At 35.8% G+C, this 25,936-nt stretch overlaps 1 protein-coding gene across 2 annotated transcripts in view; it reads left to right on the top strand.

The window, feature by feature from the left end:
* LOC306879966 (sodium/potassium-transporting ATPase subunit beta-1-interacting protein 2) overlaps nt 1-25,391 on the top strand; it is a gene marked incomplete at both ends in the record, with an annotated part of 195,642 nt that extends 170,251 nt beyond the window's left edge. The window contains 3 exons of one of the 2 annotated variants that reach the window (XM_079433195.1): nt 5,962-6,022; nt 12,538-12,619; nt 24,800-25,391. In XM_079433195.1, coding sequence (XP_079289321.1) covers nt 5,962-6,022; nt 12,538-12,619; nt 24,800-24,809 — 153 coding nt within the window. Of the gene's footprint in view, nt 1-5,961; nt 6,023-12,537; nt 12,624-24,799 lie in introns of those variants that run through there. The other variant, XM_079433196.1, reaches the window with a different exon arrangement.
* Between the last annotated feature and the right edge of the window lie 545 nt (nt 25,392-25,936).

Raw genomic sequence — 25,936 nt, 5'->3', positions numbered from 1 at the left:
CGCAGTTTGAAGCAGGCATTCACATTGGCACAGAAATGGGTTGACTGATGCTGTGTCAACATACGAAATTGATTAAGCCAGGTGATTCTGCCCAGAAAAAGTGAAAGAAAGTAGGTTATCTAAGAAACTGATCTTAGTGAAAGTGAAAAAACACATGAGAACACCAGTCATCCAAAGATTTTAGAAGATGATGTAAGATTCTTTACTGGGGCGGTAAGTTTTTGAAAAAAGGCTCTTAAGCTCACCAAGGCTCCATTTATTTATGACCAAAAATAAAGCAAAAACAGTAATATCGTGAAATATTATTACAGTTTAAAAGTTTGTTGTCTATTTTAAAATGAAATGTATTCCTGTGATTGCAAAGCTGAATTTTCAGCAGCCATTTCTCAATATTCAGTGTCACATGATCCTTCAGAAATTATTTATTTAAAATAGTTTTTTTTGTATTTGTGATCAATTTAATGCATCCTTGCTGAATAAAAGCATTAATTTCAAAATACTTAAGAACAATAATAATAATAATATTAATATTAATAATAATAAAAAAATACTGTCCCCAACTTTTAAATGGCAGTGTATATTTTGAAATTTTGGATGGTTTTGTTAAAAGCACAGCACTAAAAAAAAAAAAAAAAAAAAAAAAACATTTTATTATCATGTTCAGAGACAAAATTTAAGGGAATAACCTCTTAATAAAATTGCAGAACTGCACTTTTTTAATATGATGGATATCTCTGAAGGGAAACTACTTCAATGTGAATGGCTAAATTGTAGTAGTTTGTAAAACTGTCCATAATATTTCAAGCTTGAGTGGTTGTATTAGGCTGATCAAACAATGACCTTGTGCAGGAAGAGACTGTCAAGCCATTTCCGAAGTCAGAATTCACTTCTGTTTCAAATAATGCTGTACATGTTTATGTTTATCTATGTATAGTTTTGATGATTCATCTGTTTCTTCATAGGCACTTAAATGGGAGTTTATTCTTTATTCTGATTTCCACGGATGTAAAACGGTACTCACTAGCACGTTTGCTATTCTGTGTCATGTAAGACATGTAGCCTGTTTCTGTATGTCTTTATAGCAGATGTAGCTTAAATAACATTTGCGTTTTTAAAGCGCTAAACCCGATGTTTGTTTTTATTATTATTTGAATTTGCTCCATGCTTTGAAGATAAACATATTAAACATTAAAACTCATTAATCGAAACTGCAGGTGATGAAGAATGAGCAAGCTTGTGCGTGAGGTTCAAATTTAAGATACTTGCATCGAGATCAGTGCTTGCTTCCAGACGCGTCCTCAATAATTTAGCACCTCCTTAGAAACCCTGCATGTATTATTCACATGTATAGAATCTAAATTTAGTCTTGTCTATTGGGAATGACATGGCAGAGGAACACAATACAACAAAAGTCTGTTTCTGAGTGAGTGAGTGAGTGAGTGAGTGAGTGAGTGAGTGAGTGAGTGAGTGAGTGAGTGAGTGAAGTGAGTGAAGTGAGTGTGTGAGTGAGTGAGTGAGTGTGTACCAGACTGAGCTCTTCAGAGGAGCACATCATGCAACTTTTATTCTCATTTCTCATTATTACTCATTTCTACAGAATGTAATTTTGTTGTGCTCATGACAGCAGAGCTCACTGTGTTGAATACAGTATCCCACAATGCAGTGAGCTTTCCTTGACCTTCCATTTATATTGTGAACATTCTCCAGGCAGTAATAACTAAATAAAATAAGTATTTTTTCTTGGCTCTGATTTTAATCAGACAGAAGTGTCATTTTTACAATATTAATTAATATTTCCTAATGCATATCATTTCACATGTTACTTTTAAACATAGTTATACATCAGTATATTTATATAACTTATAACTTTATATGATTTCTACTTATATGTAATATATATAACTTTATATGTATATATATATATATATATATATTCATATATATATATATATATATATATATATTCGTCAGTATTTAGTATAATGCAGTATATTGAACATAATTATGCTGTGTGCATGCATACATTTTCTATATTTCAAAACTAAAAAATGGTCAATTTATGTAGTTATTGTAGATTTTCAAATATATTTATATTTATATTATATATAGTGCTGTCAAACGATTAATCGCATCCAAAATGCACATATACATAATATATGTGCGTGTACTGTGTATATTTATTATGTGTATGTAAAGACACAAACATACAGCATATATTTTGAAAGTATTTGCATGTATTTACATGTATATATTTATATTCATATAAATTATATCATGTATAAATATATTTAATATATAAATGTAAAGTTTTCTTAAATATATGAATGCATGTGTGTGTATTTATATATATATATATATATAAATATATATATATATATATATATATATATATATATACACACAGTACACACACATATATTATGTAAACAAAATCTTTTATTTTGGATGTGATTAATCACGATTAATCGTTTGACAGCACTAATATTTACATAAACATATAGATTACAAACATTTGGCCATTTTTCTGTTCTGAAATATAGAAAAATATTATATGCAATGAAGTATGTGTATGTGTGTAGTATTAAATAAAAATATATATATTTATATATTGCAAACAATAACAAATGGCCAAAATGTATGTATTTACTGTAGTTTTTCAAAACATATTACAGTATAAACGTATCAAAACTGCTAATCAACATAAATCCACAGCAGCTACTGTAGATTTTATAGTTATTATATTTACATAAATATACTTTTAATAAGTTTCAGTTTCTTATATTATCTCATATCTTTGTACATTTTATATATACATCTGTTTTGTCCAAAATATAAGTATTTATGTCATTTAAATTATATTTTTATAAATCATTTTTCAATCGGTATTGCCATTTTAAGTTTAAACTTAAACATATAACATTTTTAAAATACATTTGTTTTACCTTTGCTGTTTATGACATATATTAGCATAAATTTCAAATATATTTTGGCCAGAAAAATATAAATATTTATTGTTTGGGGCAAACAGTTTGCAAGTTTCTTTTCACCACTCTTCATCACACAGTTAGCGCAGACTGTATTTACATCCTGCTAATTTGGTTTACATATTTTGCAAACACAATGGACAGATGATAGCATCAGGTAATCAAAAGAGCAGCCTGTATTGTGTGTGTTGAACCCTGATCCGCCCCTTTCCCCACACAAACAAACAGATTGTAGCTAGCTTCATTGTCTCCTCATCCACGCTGGGTGCTGTATCCAAGGTAGCGGGAACCAAAATACTGTCTGGGCCAATGTGCTGAGACGAGGTGACACCACATTGGGCCCTCGTCCTTCACATAGCTGTGCAATATTATGTAAATGACCCTGTCTGGATTGGGATTGCATGTGTGCGGCCCCATGCTCTCCACCACCACTGAGAAGGAGGAGGGAGTGGTACATTATTCTGTGTAAATGAGAGCAAGACCTTGAGGTATTCTCGGAATCCTAAATCTGCTTTTCCTCCCATTTACCACTGTACTGTGATTATCTGGAGGGACTGGACCGGGAATGCAGTCCTGGACTGTTTGTTCAGTTCGTTTAGTTAAATGAATTGCTCAAATGATAAGAAATGGCGATACATAAACATTCTTGTAAACACGGCCGCATTCTAGAGCATTCCCTGAGGGGACACGAGTTTGTATCTCATAGAATAGCAAATGGCACTCAGCCTCTTAATTATAATTTCAAGTCTGAGTGACCTTTTTAGCAGTATGTCAAAGTACATTTGCTCTCAGCACAACTGTGGCACAGTGTTGGGGAACGTTACTTTTAAAAATAATGTGTTATTGTATTGAGTTACTAATTAAAGGTGACTAATTGCATTACTTACATTATTTTGTGTTACTTTTTCTGTCCAGATGTCTCCTTGTCCTTAATGAAAGTGCTTTGATTGGTTTACAAATAAATTTTACATTCAAAGTGATTTTTTTTTAAGTGTTAATCCATCCAATATGTTACCATTTAAAAGTTTGGGGGGGGGGGGGGGGGGGGGTGTTAGAAACTTACTTTTTTTTCAAAAATAAATAAATATTTTTATTCAGTAAGGATGCATTAGATTTATCAAAAGTGGCAATAAAAAACATTTAGAATGTTTCAAAATAATCTACTTAAAATAAATGCTATTATTTTGATCAAAGAATCCTGAAAAAAAAATGTCATTGTTTCCACAAAAATATTAAGCAGCACAACTGTTTTCAACGTTAATAATAATAAGAAATGTTTCTTGAGCATCAAATCAGCGTATTGCGCTGTAAAAAGTTTGTTTTTATATTACTTTAAATCATCAAAATACATTGAACAATTTCAACTTTTTGTATAAGTTATATGAAATTCAACTTGAGTTTAATGTAATGTAAGTCAGTTTAATGTAATTTTGGTTGAAATGACTGTTGAAAAGTAAAAATTGGTGAAATTATTAAAGCGTAGAATGATTTCTGAAGGATTGTGTGACTGAATATTGGCTGATGAAAATTCACAGGAATAATTGCATTTTAAAATATATTAAAATAGAAAACAGTTATTTGAATTGTAATACTATTTCACAGTAGTACTGTTTTTACTGTATTTTTGATCAAATAAATGCAGCCTCCAGCCTAAAAGCTCCAAAACAGAACAAATTCACCGCTGCTTTGATGCAATGTACAAATTCAGCCATTTAATATATATTTTTAATCATTATATAATAATTGAATTTTTTATAAATATATAAATTAATTATATTAAATTATATTAATATATTTTATATTAATATACTCATCTGATTACGTAACCTGGGTTTTATTTGTGTTTCCCCCAACACTGGTCCTGTAGACCTTATTTTGGCAGTGCAGACGACAGGAGTTCAAGCTGTCCCACTCTATCATTTGTCTTGATTCAATCAGAGACGTCCAATCAGTCTGGTTCTATAAAATCGCCGGTGTAACACACAACAACACGGCTCTCTGATGAAGAGGGTTTATAAAAAGCACAGCTGTGCTCCCTGAGCATTTTAAAGAGTCTGCTCCGAGAGATCCAAGTCTTTTGTTTGTCCATTAAATGTGTTTACAGTACTCAATATTCTGCTGCGATCTTTTCATCATCGTTTCACATTCATCCTTCTTAATCACGGCTGAAGTCCCAAGCCTGCCACCTACTGTCTTTTTCTTTAAACACGGATGCTGATGAGTGATTCAGAGCTAGGAAAATCAGAGCTTTGTGTATCCGTGTGCTTCTATGATTCGGAAGTGCTGTGTTTTGGAGCGGCAGAGAGGATAAGGCTCCAACATTTCTACTTCGCTCTGTCCTCATTGCTCTAAAGAGCCATTTCCTGTGGCGGTGTCTCAGTTTGATGTAAAACTCTCGCCGCTACAACACCTGTTTCCTCAATGAAAATAAGCCTACCTCCCTCTATCTTTGATCTCTTCATTCTCCTGTTATTATTTCAGATTCTCTGTCATTTGAGCAAAACATATGAGCATGCTTTCTCTTCTGTTAAAAGTATGCTCTCTTTTTTATCTCTAATTAACCGAATGAACCACTAATAGTTTTCAATGATGGTTTGTTTGCTTATTCTGATATAATGACCACATGAAATTGAGTTGATAGCAAAAACTGTACATTTTAAATGTGTATATGTTATAAAAGTTTATTTTTAGGTCAACAAAGTCGACTTTTACCATTAGCTACCATTTGTACCACTTGAAAATAGCCATTCTGCCCCATAGATTTCTTGCAATTTTTTTTTTTTTCATTTTATTTCCTTGGTCTAACATCAACGTTCAACCGCAGACATTGTAAAAGGTTGCTAGGAATGATTGTGAAACCTGTTCAGGAAACAATGTTTCCTGTTCTGTTTGCTGCACTATACTTAACCTTAATATAGGCAAATAGATTAGTACAGTTGATTATTCTAATCAATGTTGTTTTCTGTTCTCTTCACAGCTTGCTGGGTTCATCTATGCTTGTTATGTTGTGAAGCTCATTTCAGAAGAGGAGGACAGCTGTGAGTATATCTTCATAACTCAATCATGAGTTTGTTTTTGTTCATTTTTAATGAGGGTTTGGCATATGCTCAAATATATAATGCATGCTTATAAGATATGTCTTAAATCTAAAATGATATAGGATCTAAAATTCCATTTATCACATCAGATCTAAATATATGATTTACATATACAGTGGCAGCCAAAATTATTAGAACACTAGTACAGTATTTTCCCAAGCTAAAAAATGGTAAAGTAAATGTTTGGAAATGTAAACTGATATTTCCTACTGACACACTACAGCAAAAAATAGAACTGACTTAAAATAATTTTTAGCTGGTGAAAATATTAGTGTTCTAATAATTTTTGCCACCACTGTATATTAAGATATTACAAATATACGTATTATCCTATATATATATATATATATATATATATATATATTTACATATTTTTAATTGTTGTGTGTGTGTATGTGTGTGTGTGTGTGTGTGTGTGCATGTTTATGTGGTTTATGAGGACACAAATTTGTATAATGACATGGGTATGACAGAGGTATTACAATATGAAGGTGGTTTATGAGGACACTGCCTATGTCCCCGTAATTCAAAAGGCTTAAAAAACATACTAAATGGTGTTTTTTTGAAAATCTAAAAATGCACAAAGTTTCCTGTGAGGGCTAAGTTTAGGTGTAGGGTTGGTGTAGGGCAATAGCACACACAGTTTGTTCAGTATAAAAACCATTACGCCTATGGAGAGTCCCCATAAACCACAAAAACCAACGTGTGTGTGTGTGTGTGTGTGTGTATTTACATATCTTTAATTGTTTGAAAAAAGCATTTAATAAGACTTTAATACGTTTTTAGATTTATTTTTAGTTTATAACCTAAATTGGTGTAAAGATGCATGATTATATGATCATTATTATATTTTGTATTTGCTTTAACATTGTTGTGGAATATTCGTTTCCTGTGGTAATGAAGCACTAACATAGACATAGGTCTTGGTGGCAGATCTTTAGCCTAGTTTGAATGCCCCAGTAAACATTTGAATTTAGATGTTGCAGGATCTAAAAGATTGCTTTTATTGATCCCAAACGACCAGCCTGTGGCCTAGTGTTTTAAAGCAAGGAGAAAATTGTTCCATTTGTAATGCTCAGATGATCACACTTACCACTACTGCCATGCTGAGACACATGGGTCATTCGCTTTAGTCACCTTTCTGTCCTGACTAAAGATTAGATAATAATAATGATGACAGAAGATGGCCTGATATATAATATTCCTTATATTTTTAAGGAACAGTTCACCCAAAATGAAAACTCTTGTCATTTACTCACTCTCTTTTATACATTGCAAACCTGTATGCCTTACTTTCTTTTGTGGAACACAAAACGAAAACACAAGGCTATTATATGGCTTTATAGGAGTTCATTTTTATGTTGCTTTTTTGTTGTTTCACTTTCGTTATATTGAAAAATGTGGCCACTATATTGTTCAACATTTCCCCATGTGTGTTCTATGGAAAAAAGGAAACCCATGCGGATCATGACAGACTATTCGTTTAATGTGTTTTGCCCTCAGATGCTTGTAACTTTTTCTTAGGAGAGTCTTTTGAGGAATAGCTACAATAACAGGAAATGCAGCCTAACACTGGCATACAAGATCAATACTGTTGTTCTCTTGCAGAGTCAAGCTTTTTTCCCTGTTCTCATCATTCATTCTCTCATCACCAAGCAACTAAAACAGACAGAAAGAGAGATGCATGTAAAAGTGTGTGTTTGTGTGGCTGTTTATTTGTTAGGCATCCCCCTTCTTTGTCGTGTATTTACATTGCATTTTATCAGTTCATAATCAGAGTAATCAGAATCATTAAACTTCACTCTAAATGTAATTAAGCATGGCTGTATTTGGAGGGTCAGCCTCTCATTAAACTGAGTGCCTTCACTACATGTTAAGATCACAGAGAAGGAGCCCTCTGGCAGAATACATCCAGTGTAGTGTAATGGTCTATTAGTGCAGAATATTTGTGCGTATATGGGTTTTTACGCATGACTTCATTGGGATGTTGGTCCAGGCTAGAGTGGGATCCTTATACTGTGTGTGTCTACATATCAAAATTAATTAAAACCGTGAAATGCAAACTCAGAATATGATGCAAACCTGCGATAATTAAATATGTTAAACAACACAAATGTATCTAATCCCATTTTATAAACCAATGTCTTTACTGCTGACCTTTGTTGATCTTTGATAACAATTGTGCTTAATTGTTTTTTTATTGCTGAAGAGTGTTGAACCTTCTTCTCCTGCGTTCTACTTTACAGACGTGAATTTACTCTTCCTTCAGCCTGAGGCTTATTCATTACACTTTTTGGTGTGAAAGGGCTTTTACATTTGCTATAAATAGAACTTCTTATATTAAAAACAAACAATCAAGCCCTGCTCATATTTAAAAAGTAACGCAAAAGTAACGCGAAAGTAACATAATGCATTACTTTCCATAAAAAGTAACTAAGTAACGTAATTAGTTACATTTTTAGGGAGTAACATTGTAATGCATTACTTATAAAAGTAACTTTCCCCAACACTGTAGATATATATTAGTGCTGTTAAACAATTAATCGCGAGTAATCGCATCCAAAATAAAAGTTTTTGTACACACATTTGCACATATATATTTAAGAAACATATGTTGTTTATATATTAAATATATTTATATATGATATAAATTATATGAATAAAAATATATACATTTAAATACATGTACATTTTTCAAAATATATGCAGTATGTGTGTGTTTTTATATATACATAATAAAAATACACAGTACACACACATATTATGTAAACAAAAACTTTTATTTTAGATGCGATTAATATATATATATATATATATATATATATATATATATATATATAGTTTGTGTGTTAATATGAAAGACTTTTATCGTATTTATTTCTATACAGGTGTTTTAAATGTATTTTGAATATTGTATATTAGGGTCAATGGAAATAATGATAATGTAAATGATAATGTTTTGGCAGAAAATTACCAGTGCATTATTCATTTTTCAGCAGCTATTACTCCAGTCTTCAGTGTAGCATGATCCTTCAGAAATCATTCTTATATTTAGTGCCTAAGCAACATTTATTATTATCAATGTAGAAAACACTTAATTTATTTATATAAAGCGTGATACATTTTTAAGCATTATAGATGAGTAGGAAGTTCAAAACAGCATTTATTTTAAATAGGAATATTTTGTGACGTATGTATAAATGTTCTTTTTTAAATTGCAACATTACATTATACATTATATATATTTATTTATAACATATGTTATATATATTTTATTATATATTCTCATGAGCCTATCTCCCATTATCTCCTCACACAGTATTTCCTTTGGTGGAGAAAAGCATCTTAAATCAGAATCCCTAGAAATGTGTGCATTGTTACTCGCTAGCCTTTTCCAGAGTACCTTATGAAAAAAACTCCTTAATTAAGCAATGTGTGCAAAAACTAACTTTCATCCTCTCCTCTCACAAAATCCATTTTATTGGCTTTAGATTAGTCAAATGTGCAAAGATTTGTGCCGCAAAAACTTCTGCCGCCACACTGATCGCTTAACTTCCTCAAACATCATTCAGCAGTGCTCCCGGTGTCCAGTGGGGCTTCTGATTGTCTCAATCAGTGATCAGGACAGATTCTAGAACATTTGTGTAATTGGAAATCCCTCTCAAAAGTCTCTCCCAATCAGTCCATGAGCAGCCCGAGTCTGAGTGACTGCCGGAGCGCTCGTGATGAACGGCGACGTTAGTATCCTTTGAGAGATTATCAGCGGTGTTGATGTTCCAATGGTGGGCCCAGGAAAATTCCACTGAGAAATATAATCGTTGAAGCTCTGAATCCTCCAAGCAGGCCAACGATATTGATGGCTTGATCCCTGAGGCATGTAGAAACACTAATCGGGATGCCATATTGGCCATTACGGCTTTAATTAATATAGTGCATGAAGCACCTCCGCAAAGGTAATGAACAGCTCAAACCAATCAACACGGTCCGCACGTAATTACAGCTGCTATCGGGTAACGTCCCAGGGTCCATTTAAAGAAAGGACAGTATTTAAATTCTGCTTCTGAGAGCACGATAAAGCAAGAGAGAGAGAATTAGGAAGTGTCGGAGCATGCAAGTTGCGGGGAAACATCTAGAATCAAACATCTTTTTGCATCTAGAACAAGGAAATTAGGTTAAGGCTTTCCTTTGGGGATATGCAATCAGGCTTTGTGGTTGCAGGGAGGTGGGATCTCATGCTGATAGTCTTTGTGCACCGCATGCGGTTTACAAATGCCTTTGTCGACGAAGAGCTTTTGGATGGGTGAAGCCAAAACCCATAAAACCCATAAAGCTTTGCTATATGGACGCTGTGAGGAGAAAACGTCTATCTCGGTCTAATTCCCTGCAGCGCCGGTGCCATCAAAATGTTTCCTTTCTGGGATGTGTCGCTTAAAACAGAATAAATAGCTATTTGAGTCGTTTTGTTGAGGTTGAGGGACGGTTGTTGTATGGGTTTGAATGCTAATGCTGTAGCTCAAGGCGGCCCATAGACCCTTTAATCTGTCCAATTGCCCACAGTTGATGGTACTTGTATGTTTTTTGTTGTTGTTGTTGTTGTTTTTTACTTCATTACTGGATCAGTGATCCCAGCATTTCCCATTATCTTGGCAGGAATAGCCAGGAAGAATTTCTGCCTTGAAACAACTTGAGCTATTTGTTTCACTGCAAAGGGGAAATGTTTTAAGAGCACATATCTGCCCTCAGGCAATCTATTTTAACATTTACCCCCTGCAGACATATTTATGTAAAGGACATTAACATGGGAATGCTCTGAAGTGCACGTAACTTAATTTTCTTTTTGAAATGATCAGTGTTTTCTATTTTAAATGTTTTGTGTGTGTGTGTGTGTGTGTGTGTGTGTGTGTGTGTGTGTGTGTGTGTGCTCAAACGTTTGGGGTCAGTAAGATTTAAAATGTTATACTTCTATTCAGCAAGGACGCATTAAATTGATCAAAAGTGACAGTAAATATTCATAATCTGTTTCAAAAACTTTCTATTCATCAAAGAACAACTTCAATGCTAATAAGAAATTAAACAACAAATCAGCATATTAGACTGATTTCTAAACGATCTTGTGACACTGAAAATTGAAGTAATGATGTTGAAAATTCAGCTTTGCTATCACAGAAATAAATTATATTTTAAATTATATTAAAATAGAAAACTGTTGTTTTGAAGTTGTAATAATATTTTACTATATTAACTATTTTTGAATCACATAAATGCACCATTGTTTAGCATGAAAAATGTATTTCATAAAAATCTTACTGGCCCTATATCCATTTTCATATTCATTACATACTTATTAATAATGTAATGAATCATGAGTGAAGAGTTAAAGCAATATTAATAAGCAACATTTTTTTTCTCTTAGGAATTTGCTAGTAAATTTCATAATTACAAAGAAATGGCAAGTAACACATTGAATTGAATGTGAAGTAGAAAGACGGAAATAATATTTTTGGTAAAACATACTCCAGTATTCTTTTGAAAAATAATTTTTTACAGTGTTTAATGTGAATGACGGTTCTAAAGGCCTATTTAAGCCCAATCTGGATTTTTTACTCAAAACTCAACAATCCCTATAACATATGAGTGGATTTGTCACATTAATATTTTTACGATTTGTTTTGTTTTGTTTTTCATTTATTTATGTTATTGAATTGTTAAAATATTTTAAGGACTGTCAATCAATTTAAAGACTGGAACTAATGTATTGTTAATTAATGACAAGATATGTCATATCAGTATATGTTTAGAGGGGAATTCAAACAGTGTTCTGCTAAACGTTAGCGCTCTGGTTTAAACTGCTGGGACAAGCTTTCAGACTGACCTCTGCGGGTCCCCAGATAACACTGATCAGGACAAAGGTCTAACTCCACAATAAGACCAACACAGATTAGGGGATTTGTAGGTATATACCCCCTAAAATCTATCATCAGAATGATAATGGTTCCAGGCTTCGGTTCTCCTTCTGTTTGGGATGTACGAGAGAAGCTCTGCTAATTCCACATCTTATCTCCTGTGTTCTTTGGTCTAGGAAACAGCCTCTGATTGCCAAAGCCTGGATTTTTATCGCACACTTTATTACCTTTGCGTCTTTGTGGAAAGCCCAGATAGTCTGAGTTTCCAGGGCCTGAAACAGCTGGTGGGCCCTCACAGAGGGGTCCAGGGCTAATCCTGTCAGTTTGCTTTATGTTAGCCTATTTTATAATCCATCGGGCAGCATGCCACAAACCTGCCTCCATAGATGTCAGTCTCACAGAGGGTCCGGCCGCTGATCATCAACTGCTCATGATTATCACACTGACACATGGAATACTTAATCAAAAATGCTTATTTGAATGAATGACAGCATTCAGTACAATAAATCAATGAATCATCTTCCTCTTTCTCTCCCTGTCTCATTTCTTTAGTTGACTTTATAGGAGGGTTTGATTCGTACGGTTACCAAGGGCCTCAGAAGACTTCACATTTGCAACTACAACCAATGTACATGTAAGTATCACAAACATGAATGGTTTTAAATCAAAGCAAACATAATTTATAGTACACAACGTTGTCTTATACAGTGTTTTGTTATATACTGGTGCTTCAGGGTACATTTTCATGGTGCACTGTATTTTATTCAGGGGGGGGGGGGGTGTTCCCCCTCCCCCCTCAGCTCTCTACAATTGCTCATAAATGGAAAAACTTGGCAAGGAAATTTATGTTTTCTTAGTAAACTGTGTCTAACATGTTTATAAATTATTACATAATTTGGATCACATATTTATTTACTTATTCGTTTGTTTATTTATTTATTTATTTGTCAAATAAATGTATTGACTTTTATTTTCAATGTACATTTATTAATGAAATTACTTTTAATTTACAACAATTATCAGAATATTTACATTTAATATAATAATAATAATCATGATTAATCTGTGTGAGATAAATATTTCATATTTTATTTTTTATTTAAACTGATTAATGAAATTGTGACTTTGAATGTATAACAATTATCAGAATATTTATATGTAATTATTAGAATTTTTATTTATTTGTAAAAGTAATAGCAATTATTTATGTATCAGTTACATTTAATAACTTGTATTATATTTTTTATTTAAACATATTAATGAAATTATGACTTTAAATAACATAACCTATAATTATCCAAACATTTTATATATTTATGTAATTGTGGAATATTTATGCATGTATTTATTTATGGCTACACTTTATTTTAAGGTGTCCTTGTTATAGTGTAATTATTTAAGTACTGAGTAATATTTATCAACTACATGTACTTACTATAAGATTAGGGTTAGGATTAGGGTTTGGTTTAGGGTTACTTGCATGTAATTATGCATAATTTATTGTTATTATAATAGTAACAACATGCAATGTGTATCAAGGACACCTTAGTGTTCGCTAATTTATTTACTTTGTTTTATTTGAAATACTGTGAAAATTTTATAGTAATTTTCATATCTATAACATTTCATGTTAAATAAAGCATGACATTGATTTTGTTATTTTCATATTAGAAAATTATTTATTTGTCCAATGTATAAATTGCAATTTTATCTCTTATAGAATTGAACAAAAATAATTTATTTAAATTCAAAAGATTTACAGGTATGTAAGTTATGTAATAGCGACACAAACAACCGATAAGGAAATTCATTAGCAGCTATTTTTCCGTATAGATTTTATGCGGCTGTCAGGTGTGGGTGAAGGGATAGAGCGAGGACTCAATTGCAGGAGGCAAAAGGGCTTTATTAATACAAAAAATGAAATAAACAACAAAAACTACCCCGTAGGGGAAAACAGACTGGCAAGGCAGGACAGGACTTCAAACAGGGTAACATCGACGACGAACCGGCACAGGACTGCATACACAAGGAGATTATAAAGGGAGCAAATGACGAGGGTAACGAGATAACAGGTGGGGCAAATTAACCAATAATCAGGAAACAAGGTGGGTGAGGTCAATACAATTGACATGAGAGCACATGGCACATAGAACCAAACAAGACAAGCCATGTGCTCACACAAAACAAAAACACAAGCACATGGCCAGCAAAACAAAATCACTAGTCATGTGCAAAACAGGACATGAACACGCACTGCGTTCACAAAACATGACAAACATGAAAGCACGCAGCCAGTGAAAAAAAACACAAGCTGCGTGCAACACAGAACAAGACAAAACAAGAGAAAGCACACAGCCGAAGAACAAGCTGCGTGCAACAACACAACGAAAAAGCACAAGGCCGAAACTGAACCGAACAAATGCCACACACTCACAGAGAAGCGCACGGCCCGAGCGAACTCGAGACCGCACACTCCTACAGCAAGAACAAACCTGGAGCGTGAGTGTCCGAACCCCGACACAAAACCAGAACTGTGTCTGAACAAGACAGGAGTGCCGGGATCCAAACACCACGCCCCAACATGAAATAGAGCACGCAGACGAGAGAGTGCGCAGCTCGAGCACACTCAAAGCTGAGCGCTCACCAGAAAACAAGACAAGAAGGGAGTGTCAGGGCTCCGTCACAAAACCATGAATAAACTAGATTGAAATGACAGAACCCTGACACTACCCCCTCCCCAACGCCTCATGGCGTCCCTAATGAGGACACCAAAAACAACACAGGAACATGACACAAGACAAGACTAGCACAACATGAGAACACAAGACAGACAGGGGGTCAACACACAAGGAAGGGTGGGTGGGAGGGAAGCCAAGCCAGAGCCAGGAAATAAGCCCAGGAAGACTTTAGGATGGTCCAGGGTGGGACGGGAGGGTTGAGTCAGGGAGGCTCAGGTAGTTCGGCAGACCTGGCTGAGGGCCAGGGTGGAGCTGGAGGGACGGACCAGTGGAGCTCCAGCAGTTCAGGAGACCTGGCTGAGGGCCAGGGTGGAGCTGGAGGGACGGACCAGGCGGGCTCTTGCGCCTCTGGAACCCCGGCAGGAGGCCAGAGCGGGACCAGCTACTTGGCAGGCAACAAGGACGGCCCCAGAAGGACAGGAAGCAAGGGTGGAGCCGTCAGAGCAAGGAGCTTGGGCGGCGCTGGCAGGGCAAGGAGCTTGAGCTTAGGCGGAGGCAAGGAGCTTGGGTGGGGCCGGCAGGGCATGGAGGTTGGACGGCGCCGGCATCAGGGCAAGGAGCTTGGAAGGCTCAGAGACGGCCTCCTGGCCAGCAGAGGGCTCTGGAACGGCCTCCAGGCCTTGAAGGGTGGAAGAAGCCTTCCTCCTACTCCTCCGCCTCCGAGAGCGGGATGTAGCAGCAACATCGGCCACCACCGGGGGACCTGCAGCGTCTTCAGCCAGCACTTCTGGAGGCGTTGCAACGACATCAACCACCACTGGGGCAGCTGCAGCATTAGACGTCACTGGGGGCGCTGAAGCCTCCATAGCTGGGGGACGTGCTAGGAAATCCACAAATCCCCCAAGTGTCAGGTGGTCCAGCCCCCTCATCCTCCACCAGTTGAGGGGCTCATCCAAGGCACTATTAAAGAGATCCTTGAGGGCTGGACCATTAAACCCCAACCCCTCTGCAGCAAACAGGGTAACATCTACGACGAACCGGCACAGGACTGCAAACACAAGGAGATTATAAAGGGAGCAAATGAGGAGGGTAACGAGATAACAGGTGGGGCAAATTAACCAAGAATCAGGAAACAAGGTGGGTGGGGTCAAGACAATTGACATGAGAGCACATGACACATAGAACCAAGCAAGACAAGCCATGTGCTCACACAAAACAAAAACACAAGCAGATGGCCAGCAAAACAAAATCACTAGCCAAGTGCAAAACAGGACACGAACAAGCAGCTAATGAGGAGACTCATAAGCTGCGTGTTCACAAAACATGACAAACTTGAAAGCACGCAGCCAGTGAAAAAAAAACAAGCTGCGTGCAACACAGAACAAGACAAAACAAGAGAAAGCACGCAGCCGAAGAACAAGCTGCGTGCAACAACACAACGAAAAAGCTGAAACTGAACCGCGTGCCGAACAAAGCACACATACTCACAGAGAAGCGCACGGCCCGAGCGAACTCGAGACCGCACACTCCTACAGCAAGAACAAACCTGGAGCGTGAGTGTCCGAACCCCGACACAAAACCAGAACTGAGTCTGAACAAGACAGGAGTGCCGGGATCCAAACACCACGCCCCAACATGAAACAGAGCACGCAGACGAGAGAGCGTGCAGCTCGAGCACACTCAAAGCTGCGCGCTTACCAGAAAACAAGACAAGAAGGGAGTGTCAGGGCTCCGTCACAAAACCATGAATAAACACAGGAACATGACACAAGACAAGACTAGCACAACATGAGAACACAAGACAGACAGGGGTCAACACACAGAGACAAGGAAGGGTGGGTGGGAAGCCAAGCCAGAGCCAGGAAATAAGCCCAGGAAGACTTTAGGATGGTCCAGGGTGGGACGGGAGGGTTGAGCCAGGGAGGCTCAGGCAGTTCGGGAGACGTGGCTGAGGGCCAGGGTGGAGCTGGAGGGACGGACCAGTGGAGCTCCAGCAGTTCAGGAGACCTGGCTGAGGGCCAGGGTGGAGCTGGAGGGACGGACCGGTGAGGCTCCAGCAGTTCAGGAGACCTGGCTGAGGGCCAGAGTGGAGCTGGAGGGACAGACCAGGCGGGCTCTTGCGCCTCTGGAACCAGAAAACAAGACAAACGACAGCCGTAGTCTCTAGACTCTTGTGCTGTTGTACAGTGAGTCATTGTTTTTCTATCTGGGTGCACAAGACTCTCTGTTGGACATACCAGACACACAGCGGAGTAGTTTTATGAGAGCTGGTCCGTGACAGACCTGGAGCAAAAAAAAAACCCTGAGGAGTATTTGTAGCGGAACATCTCGAAGAAATAATATCATTGTCAGTCTGGCTGGGATAGTAGCTTAGGTCAATATTAGGGGAGGGGATCTGTTTGCTTAGTCTCTGTTGGCAGCTTAAATGTTTATGAGGAAGTAGTTGAATGCTCAGAGGTGGGACTGGGTGATCGCTAGGAGATTTAAGAGGATTTGGCTTATTGACACTGATCTATTGGTGATTGTGTTCTACAGAGTCAGCCTTTATGTCCACAATGCACTCCATTATGCCAGGAGGTGAGACAGCAATGCTATCAAAGCTTAGGCCCATGATCTATATGGAGACAGCTCTTTGATGGAAGACCAAACTGCAGTACAGGAGGGGTTGGAGAAGTCTCTGAAAATCAGTAATGTGCAATAAAACTTCAGAATTGTCTGATATTCTAGTCTGCTGCCCATTCACAGAAAAAGACTCTTGAAGACAGCGATTGCCTTTATTGTCGGATAGACAGCTATAAGTATGCCATTCATAGGTTGTTTTCCCCAAAAGTGTAAATATAGGCGACATCAAAATGTTAAACCAGTCAGCATAGCAACAACCAATGACGTGAGTTTGTGTCGTTTTGGGATTTGAGGTGACACACTTCATCTTTAACCAGGGTTATTATAGCTGACTTTTTTTATCGTTCACTGAAATAAAATATAAAAATCTTTAACTTATTTTATTTCAGCTAGTTGCCAACAACACGTTTCTCGTTTTCATTTCGTTTAACTTGCTAAAATAACTAAAGCAAAAATGAAATAAAAACTAAAATAAAAAACCTAATAAAAGTTATGAAAGCACACAACAAAGTTACTGAAATTGAAATGAAAACAAAAATACAAAAATAACAAGCTAATTGACATTAAAAAATAAAAAATCTTAATGATACTAAAATAAAACACCTTGTAACTTATGTAATATGGCTTACATCATTGGTGTACTTACACTTCAGTAAGGATCAGTAAGATTTAGATATTTTTTTTAAATGCTCATCATGGCTGTAAAACAATTAATAAATAAATTGTGAAATATTATTGCAATTTAAAATAACAGTATTCTATTTTAAAATACTTTAAAATATAATTTATTCCTGTGAAGCAAAGCTGAATTTTCAGCATCATTACTCCAGTCTTCAGTGTCACATGATCCTTAAGAAATCATTGTAATATGCTTACTTATAATCAGTGTTGGAAGCTGTTGTGCTGCTTTAATATTTTTTATACTTTTTTCAGAATTCTTTGATAAATAAAAAGTTAAAAAGAACAGTGTTAATTCAAAATATTAATTGAATGAGAATGAAGAAATTCGTTTTTTTAAAAATGTAAAAATGCCTGTGAGGGGTAGGTTTAGGTGTAGGGTTGGTGTAGGGCGATAGAAAATACGGTTTGAAAAGTAGAAAAACTATTACATCTATGGAGAGTCCCCACAAGGATAGCTAACCAGACGTGTGTGTGTGTGTGTGTGTGTGTGTGTGTGTGTGTGTGTGTGTGTGTGTGTGTGTTTAGAGACATGCATACATAGACATTATACATATATACATATATAAACATAAGCAGCTACAGTTGTATTTTACCCTGTGGTTTCATTGAAAGTCATTTTTGGCCTGTGGGTGAGATCAGCCCAACTGATGTGAGGACATATGGCGGGGGTCCAAATGTGCCTGTCACCAGTCCTGGCACACAAGTGACACCAATGGCAAAATATCAGCAGGAACATTCCCCGCCATCCTCCAGGGAAGGAAGGAAACAGCTGAGCTGTCCAGCGCCACAGTCCAGACACAAGAAAAAAAGCTGACTGGAATCCTGCCAGTGAAATGGAATCAGAAAAGATACCCCATATGGATTCAAATAGCAAGGGACTGTGTTGATTTACCAATAATACAGACAAATAGTCTATCCCTAGAGAATTTCTTAACAAGATATCCCTTGTTAAGAAATAATTCTGAAAAATCTGGGTAACGTAGTATATACACACTACTATTCAAAACATTTAGGGTCTGTAAGCTTTTTTTTATATTTATGCAAGTATCTTATGCACACCAAGGCTGCATTTATGTGATCAAAAATACAGTAAAAACTGAAATATCGTGAATTATAATTACAATTTAAAATAGCGTTTCTGTTGTAATGTATTTTAAATTGTGGTTTTTATTTATTCCTTATTTTATCCGTGTCATGCAAAGCTGAATTTTCAGCATCATTACTCCAATCTTTAGTGTCACATGATCCTGCAGAAATCATTCTAAATTGATGATTTGCTGCTCAGGAAACATTTCTTATTATTATCAATGTTGAAATCTGCGTAATAGTTTTGTGGAAAGTGTTTATGTATACACATTTCCATTCTCTGCCACCAATGCAGACAGCAGAAAGGTGCAATTACGTGGGCTTTGAGATCAGTGACAAGTAACAATGCAACTCCATCCTTGTCTTGTGCGAAAAAGATGCTGTAAAACTGGGATTAATGAGGATTACACAGAATCCAGAGAAAGACTACAGAGAAAATTAATTATTCTCTTAAAGAGCCGCACCCCGTCTGTACCCACGGCTGCTCCCCTGGTCTTATTCAGAGAAAGTGTCTTGTTGAAGATGCACTGAATATTCACTTTTTTCAGTTTCAATTTCAGCCAGTGTTTTGTATTTATTACATGGCCGGCTGACTAAATCATTCTGTCACGTCATGAGTCTCTTGCCTTTGTAAATGTCAGACTCTCACTTTTCCATAATGCATTGGAGTGCTTTGAATGGCAAGTGCATCCATAAGCAGATGACATATTTTGATATTTCAGGGAGGAGGTTTTTCTCCACGTGCTTCTGTGAAAGCATGCGTGTGCGTGTTGTTTAGTGCATTTTGAGATTCAGTGTGTGGAGAAAAATAGAATAATGAAAAGTGGAAAAGGTCACAGCTAATAATTAGTTAGAAGGGCAAGACGATATGAGAAAAATGAAATTAAATGAATAGATCTCACTCAGAAGCCCTTTAACATAATGCAAAAAAAAACACACGTAGGCCTACAGCAGCCTAAAAAGTATTTGGAGACCTAAAAATACGGATCACACTTAATGTATGGATTTCATTGCTTTAAATGCAAAGTATCACATTAGGCATCATCTGCAAACAAATTATGCTAAAGGTTTTCTCAGAATTATCCAGTCTTAAATATCTAGTGTTTCATCATTTATAACCAACTTCTTTTTGTGAAAAGTTTTGCTTTGCTGAAAATGTACTCACCCTCAGGCGATCCATGATGTAGCTGAGTGAGATTTTTCATCAGAGAAATTTAGCATTACATCACCTGCTCACCAGTGGATCCTCTGCAGTGAATGGGTGCCGTCAGAATGAGAACAGCTGATAAAAACATCACAATAGTCCACAAGTAATCCACACCACTCCAGTCTATCAAATAACATCTTCTGAAGCAAACAGTTGCATGTTTGTAATAAACGAAGCCATAATTAAGACATTTTAAATTTTAAACAAGTCCTTAATCCATAATATTACTTTCTCCACTGGAAAAATCTTATCTGAATCAGGTGAGAAATATGGTCAGATCAAGAAACATTTACAAGTAAAAACTGTTCTAAACTAATATGTTTAGTGGATTTTGATGTAAGAGAGCATTATTGTGGTTAGAGGACTCTTCAGATGTTAACCAAAGTTAACATCAGAAAAATGATTTTTTTTTTTTTTACAAAGATGTTAATTGATGGACTGGATTCATTTAAATCTGGTTGGTCTAGTTTAGTCCTATACCTCATGCAGCTCAAAATAAATGCATGATGATCACTTGCTGTCAAATTCAGTTGCAAATTACCTTGGTTTATTTAAAAAAGAAAAAAAATCACTTATGATGAGTGAAAATGAAAGTGCCACTGGTGTCTCTCAAAAGACAAGGTTGCATGTTAAAGGGGTCCTATTATGCTTTTTCACTTTTTGAATTTTAGTCAGTGTGTAATGTGTATGTTTGGGCATAAAACGATCTACAAAGCTACAAATCTCAAAGTCCACTCCAAAGGGAGATATTTCATTTTTTTTTTAAATCTCTTTTCAAGAACTACAGCGAATGGCTCGTTTGGACTACAAAGCTGTTTTCCTGTATTTGTGACATCACAAATTGTAAATCCCGCCTACAGAAATTTGAATGGTTGGCGGGTGGGTAAAACCCTTGGTTGAGCACTGCACATTTCAAAATCGAAACCCAGTGCAGGTGTTTTTATATCACTGTATTTCTGATGGAAACCAACTGTTTTCAGAAAATTTTGGATGTAATTTTCATTTCATCTTGCATATAATGTCTGATAAAGCAGCGTTTGAGAGCGGAGCTCTGTTTTGTGTAGAGCGTTAACGGGGAAACCTCGATCTCTCCCACTCCAACAGTGGCTCCCGCTGGCAGAGAATTAATTTGCATATATATTCGGCCACAAATAGTGTAAATCTGTGGGACTATGGTATAAATAAATTCAAGAATATATATATTAAATATAAGAGTTTCAGTGCAATTCATGTTATAATGTTACAATTAAAGAACAATAAACATAATACATATTACCGTTGCACTTATCTGTACATAGTCAATGCAGTTATTTTTAAGATGTTGTTGACATCCCATCTAAAACGTACGACGGCGTTTTAATGCCACATTAAAAAAAAATTAAAATCTAAGATTACGAGGTTAAAGTCGTAATATTTAGAAAATAAAGTCGAAATTACGAGATAAAGCTGAAATACTACAAGAATAAAGTCGAAATGTTACGAGAATAAAGTCGAAATGTTTTGAGAATTTAAATCGTAGAAATTAAAGTTATAATATTTTGAGAGTATAGCCTATTGCACATGCAAATAGCCTGGATTGGGAGCACCGGGAGAAGCTGCCAGGCCAGCGGAATTTATGCCTATTTGAAAATTGTTGCGTCCGAGCAGCCACATCATCTTACTGAGATGAGGAAGAGTCCATTTTAAGGACTTGCGGAAACAGCTTAATATCAAGAATATGATATTTATTAACAGACTGAACAGGAACAACTTTTTATCTTAACATCAGCAGCTCACACACTCAAACGACATTCCTTTGGGGGGCACCGTAGCTCTCATATTTAACCATTTTTTAATACACTACAATATGTGGGATTATTATCAGAAATCATCCCATGTGTCATATTCGCGGGGACAGTATGCTTGGAAATAATATGTCATGTCTTCAATTGCATTCGTTATTTGTAGTGCGCCAGCCACCCAATAGCAATATTTGTGCTTTTGGTACTTTTAATAGGCTATAAAACAAAGTCTACAGCTTTCAAAATCAGTTTTATAGCGAAACACAAATGATTTGTTTTACAATATAGTGTTTTTCAAGCTCTTTAATGATCAGATCGCTGTATTTGTGTGAATCAGTTCATTAAAGTAGCCTATACTGTTTAACACAGCTTTACTAATTTATAATGAAAATAATGTCTCATTGTAATCGGAAAGATGATTAACTCGCATGCCGCTTAATCTGAAGCGAATACAGCGATCTGTCACTCCACATTAAAGAGTGTGAAAAATATAATATACTTGTATTTCGCTGTAAAACTGACAGATTTTGAAAGCTGAGACTTTGGAATGTCTGGCAGTGCTCCCAATCCGGGCCATTTGCATGTGCAAAAGGCTAGAATATCTCATATTATAACTTTAATCTTCATTCTTGAAACATTTCGACTTAATTCTCATAGTACTTCGACTTTATTCTCGAAATATTTAGACTTTATTCTCATAGTACTTCGACTTTATTCTCGTAGTATTTCGACTTTATTCTTATAATATTTCGACTTTATTCTCGAAATATTTTGACTTTATTCTCGTAGTACTTTGACTTTATTCTCGAAATATTTTGACTTTATTCTCATAGTACTTCGACTTTATTCTCGTAGTATTTCGACTTTATTCTCGAAATATTTTGACTTTATTCTCGTAGTACTTTGACTTTATTCTCGAAATATTTTGACTTTATTCTCGTAGTACTTCGACTTTATTCTCGTAGTATTTCGACTTTATTCTCGAAATATTTCGACTTTATTCTCGTAGTACTTCGACTTTATTCTCGTAATATTTCTACTTTATTCTCGTAGTACTTTGACTTTATTCTTGTAGTATTTCGACTTTATTCTCGTAGTACTTCGACTTTATTCTCGTAATATTTCTACTTTATTCTCGTAGTACTTTGACTTTATTCTCGTAGTATTTCGACTTTATTCTCATAGTACTTCGACTTTATTCTCGTAGTACTTCGACTTTATTCTCGTAGTATTTCGACTTTATTCTCGTAGTACTTCGACTTTATTCTCTAAATATTTCGACTTTATTCTCGTAGTATTTTGACTTTATTCTCTAAATATTTCAACTTTATTCTCTAAATATTTTTTTCGACTTTATTCTCGTAGTATTTCGACTTTATTCTCGTAGTATTTCGATTTTATTCTCGTAATACTTCGACTTTATTCTCGTAGTACTTCAACTTTATTCTCGTAATATTTCTACTTTATTCTCGTAGTACTTCGACTTTATTCTCATAATATTCTACTTTATTCTCGTAGTACTTTGACTTTTTATTCTCGTAGTATTTCGATTTTATTCTCGTAGTATTTCGATTTTATTCTCGTAATACTTCGACTTTATTCTCGTAGTACTTCAACTTTATTCTCGTAATATTTCTACTTTATTCTCGTAGTACTTTGACTTTATTCTCGTAGTACTTCGACTTTATTCTCATAATATTCAACTTTATTCTCGTAGTACTTTGACTTTATTCTCGTAGTATTTCGACTTTATTTTCATAATATTTCGACTTTATTCTCTAAATATTTCGACTTTATTCTCTAAATATTTCGACTTTATTCTCGTAGTACTTCGACTTTATTCTCGTAGTATTTCGACTTTATTCTCGTAATTTCGACTTTATTCTCGAAATATTATTACATTATTCTCTAAATATTACGACTTTATCCTCGTAGTACTTCGACTTTATTCTCGGAATATTTCTACTTTATTCTCGTAGTATTCGACTTTATTCTCGTAGTATTTGGACTTTATTCTCTAAATATTATGACTTTAACCTCGTAATTTTAGATTTTTTATTTTTTTAATCGTGGCACTAAAACGCCATCATAAAAACGTGATTTAGCCAAAAAAACAACAACAACAACAACATTACCACTTTAATATGTCTTGCAATATCCATGCATGCAAAGGTTCTGCACGATCCTCTTGTTCAATATTCTCGAGGTCTGAATTGATGTGGCAATATTGACGAATTTGCTGTTCTGGCAAGGGACAGGGCAATACTGAAACGCCGTCTAAGCTGTTCGCCAATCACAACTCACTGGGACAGCTAATCAATCACAACACATTTAGTTTTTCGGAAGACAGGCCTTCATCAAACCCAGAACTAATCTAGTCGTTTGTGTCAGGCTGGGGAGAAAGGTATAATAAGGTAATAATGTAGGTATAATAATGTAAATTATGTGAAAAATAATGCGATAAAAAATAATGCGACCAAGCATGAGAGCATGTTCTAGTACACCTCCAAAACAAAATCAAGACTTTGTAAAAGAGCATAATAGGTCCCCTTTAAAAGGAATACCATTTGGTTTGATATTTTGTTAGTTAATGCAGTGACATTCATATATTTTTAATGTTAGGTGTTCAAATATTTTGTAAACAAAAATACGCTTTGTTTCACCCGGCTGAGCTTAATCAGTCTTAAAAGCATGCACTGTCATTTATTATGTTTACACTGTCAAGATCATTCTTTAACACTTGTTTTCTTCTCTCACAGGTCAAAGTAAAAGGACAACTGCCTTATCAGCCAATCAAAGCAACGAACTGATATTTGGACTTGTCTTTCTACGTAAATGTCTTAACATGATAGTGTCTTACGAACTGTCGGAGGAACACAGAACCGACACTTTAACCTCAAAGACTCCAAGTGGATTTTCTTTGTCTACGCCCAGCCCTTTCTCCTCCAAATCGCTGCCTCCAGGCGCTAGAGAGCCCTCGTGTGGCCAACCCCTCAGCAGACTCTCATCATTGCGGCCATTAGCAGTGCAAAACAGAGGAGCAGATTGAGCGGACAGATCTGCAATAAGAAAGACTTGGAATTGTGCAATGGATATAGTGTCAGTGTCTCCAACTGGCTTTCACGGAAACCATCCATACTCAAAGAATGTTCGTTAAATAGTCAGAATGATATTAGTTATCTAGTCCTACAATCTTTCAAACGGTGACTGGAGTGGAGAGTCATTATTCCAGTTGTGTTTACAAAGGGTCATTCCAAGCATTGGAATTACCGTCGGTGTTTAATTGCAACCCAAGTAGTTTTTCTTCTTTCTCCTGGATGTACTTGTCTTGAAAGTGCCAAGAACAGTTACAAAAAAAACAAAACAAAACAAATAAAGAAATCAGTAGCTGCTAAGAGATTCATATTTTTTGGAGTTAAACGAAAGTCCTGGGAAAAAAAAATCTGATTTTATCCGTTTGACGTCACCATGGGATCAACCGTATTTGTTTGCATGAGGTGTCAAAATCTGTTGCGTATTTAATATCTTTCAGCTAGACATAGGCCGACCTTGGAAGGGGTAACAGTCGCTCCAAAAGGTTACTTGTGAATATTGTTGTTTTTTTTAAGACGGTGTTGAGTCTTGTTAACAAGATAACGGATAGAAAACCAATTGTAACTTCTTTCTATTTTAAGCCTTTTTTAACATGTGCAGGTGTTCACTCTTTTGTAGTAGACTAATAATTTATTATGCCGTGTAAGTGGGCCTTTCTTTTCGATATTCCTGTACATATTGAGGGGGGTAGGGATAGAGATGCAGTATTTCTAGTGATGTGATGTGCGAGGAGGTGTGTGGAAGAGTCTAATTGAGTTAGAACGCTTTGTTTTGTGTAGTAACAGGAACCCAAGTATAACAAG

The sequence above is a fragment of the Barbus barbus genome, assembly GCF_936440315.1.
Source record: "Barbus barbus genome assembly, chromosome: 14".
NCBI lineage: Eukaryota > Metazoa > Chordata > Actinopteri > Cypriniformes > Cyprinidae > Barbus > Barbus barbus.
Note: the sequence above shows the minus strand (reverse complement) of the source record. Positions and strands in the feature narration are given on the sequence as shown.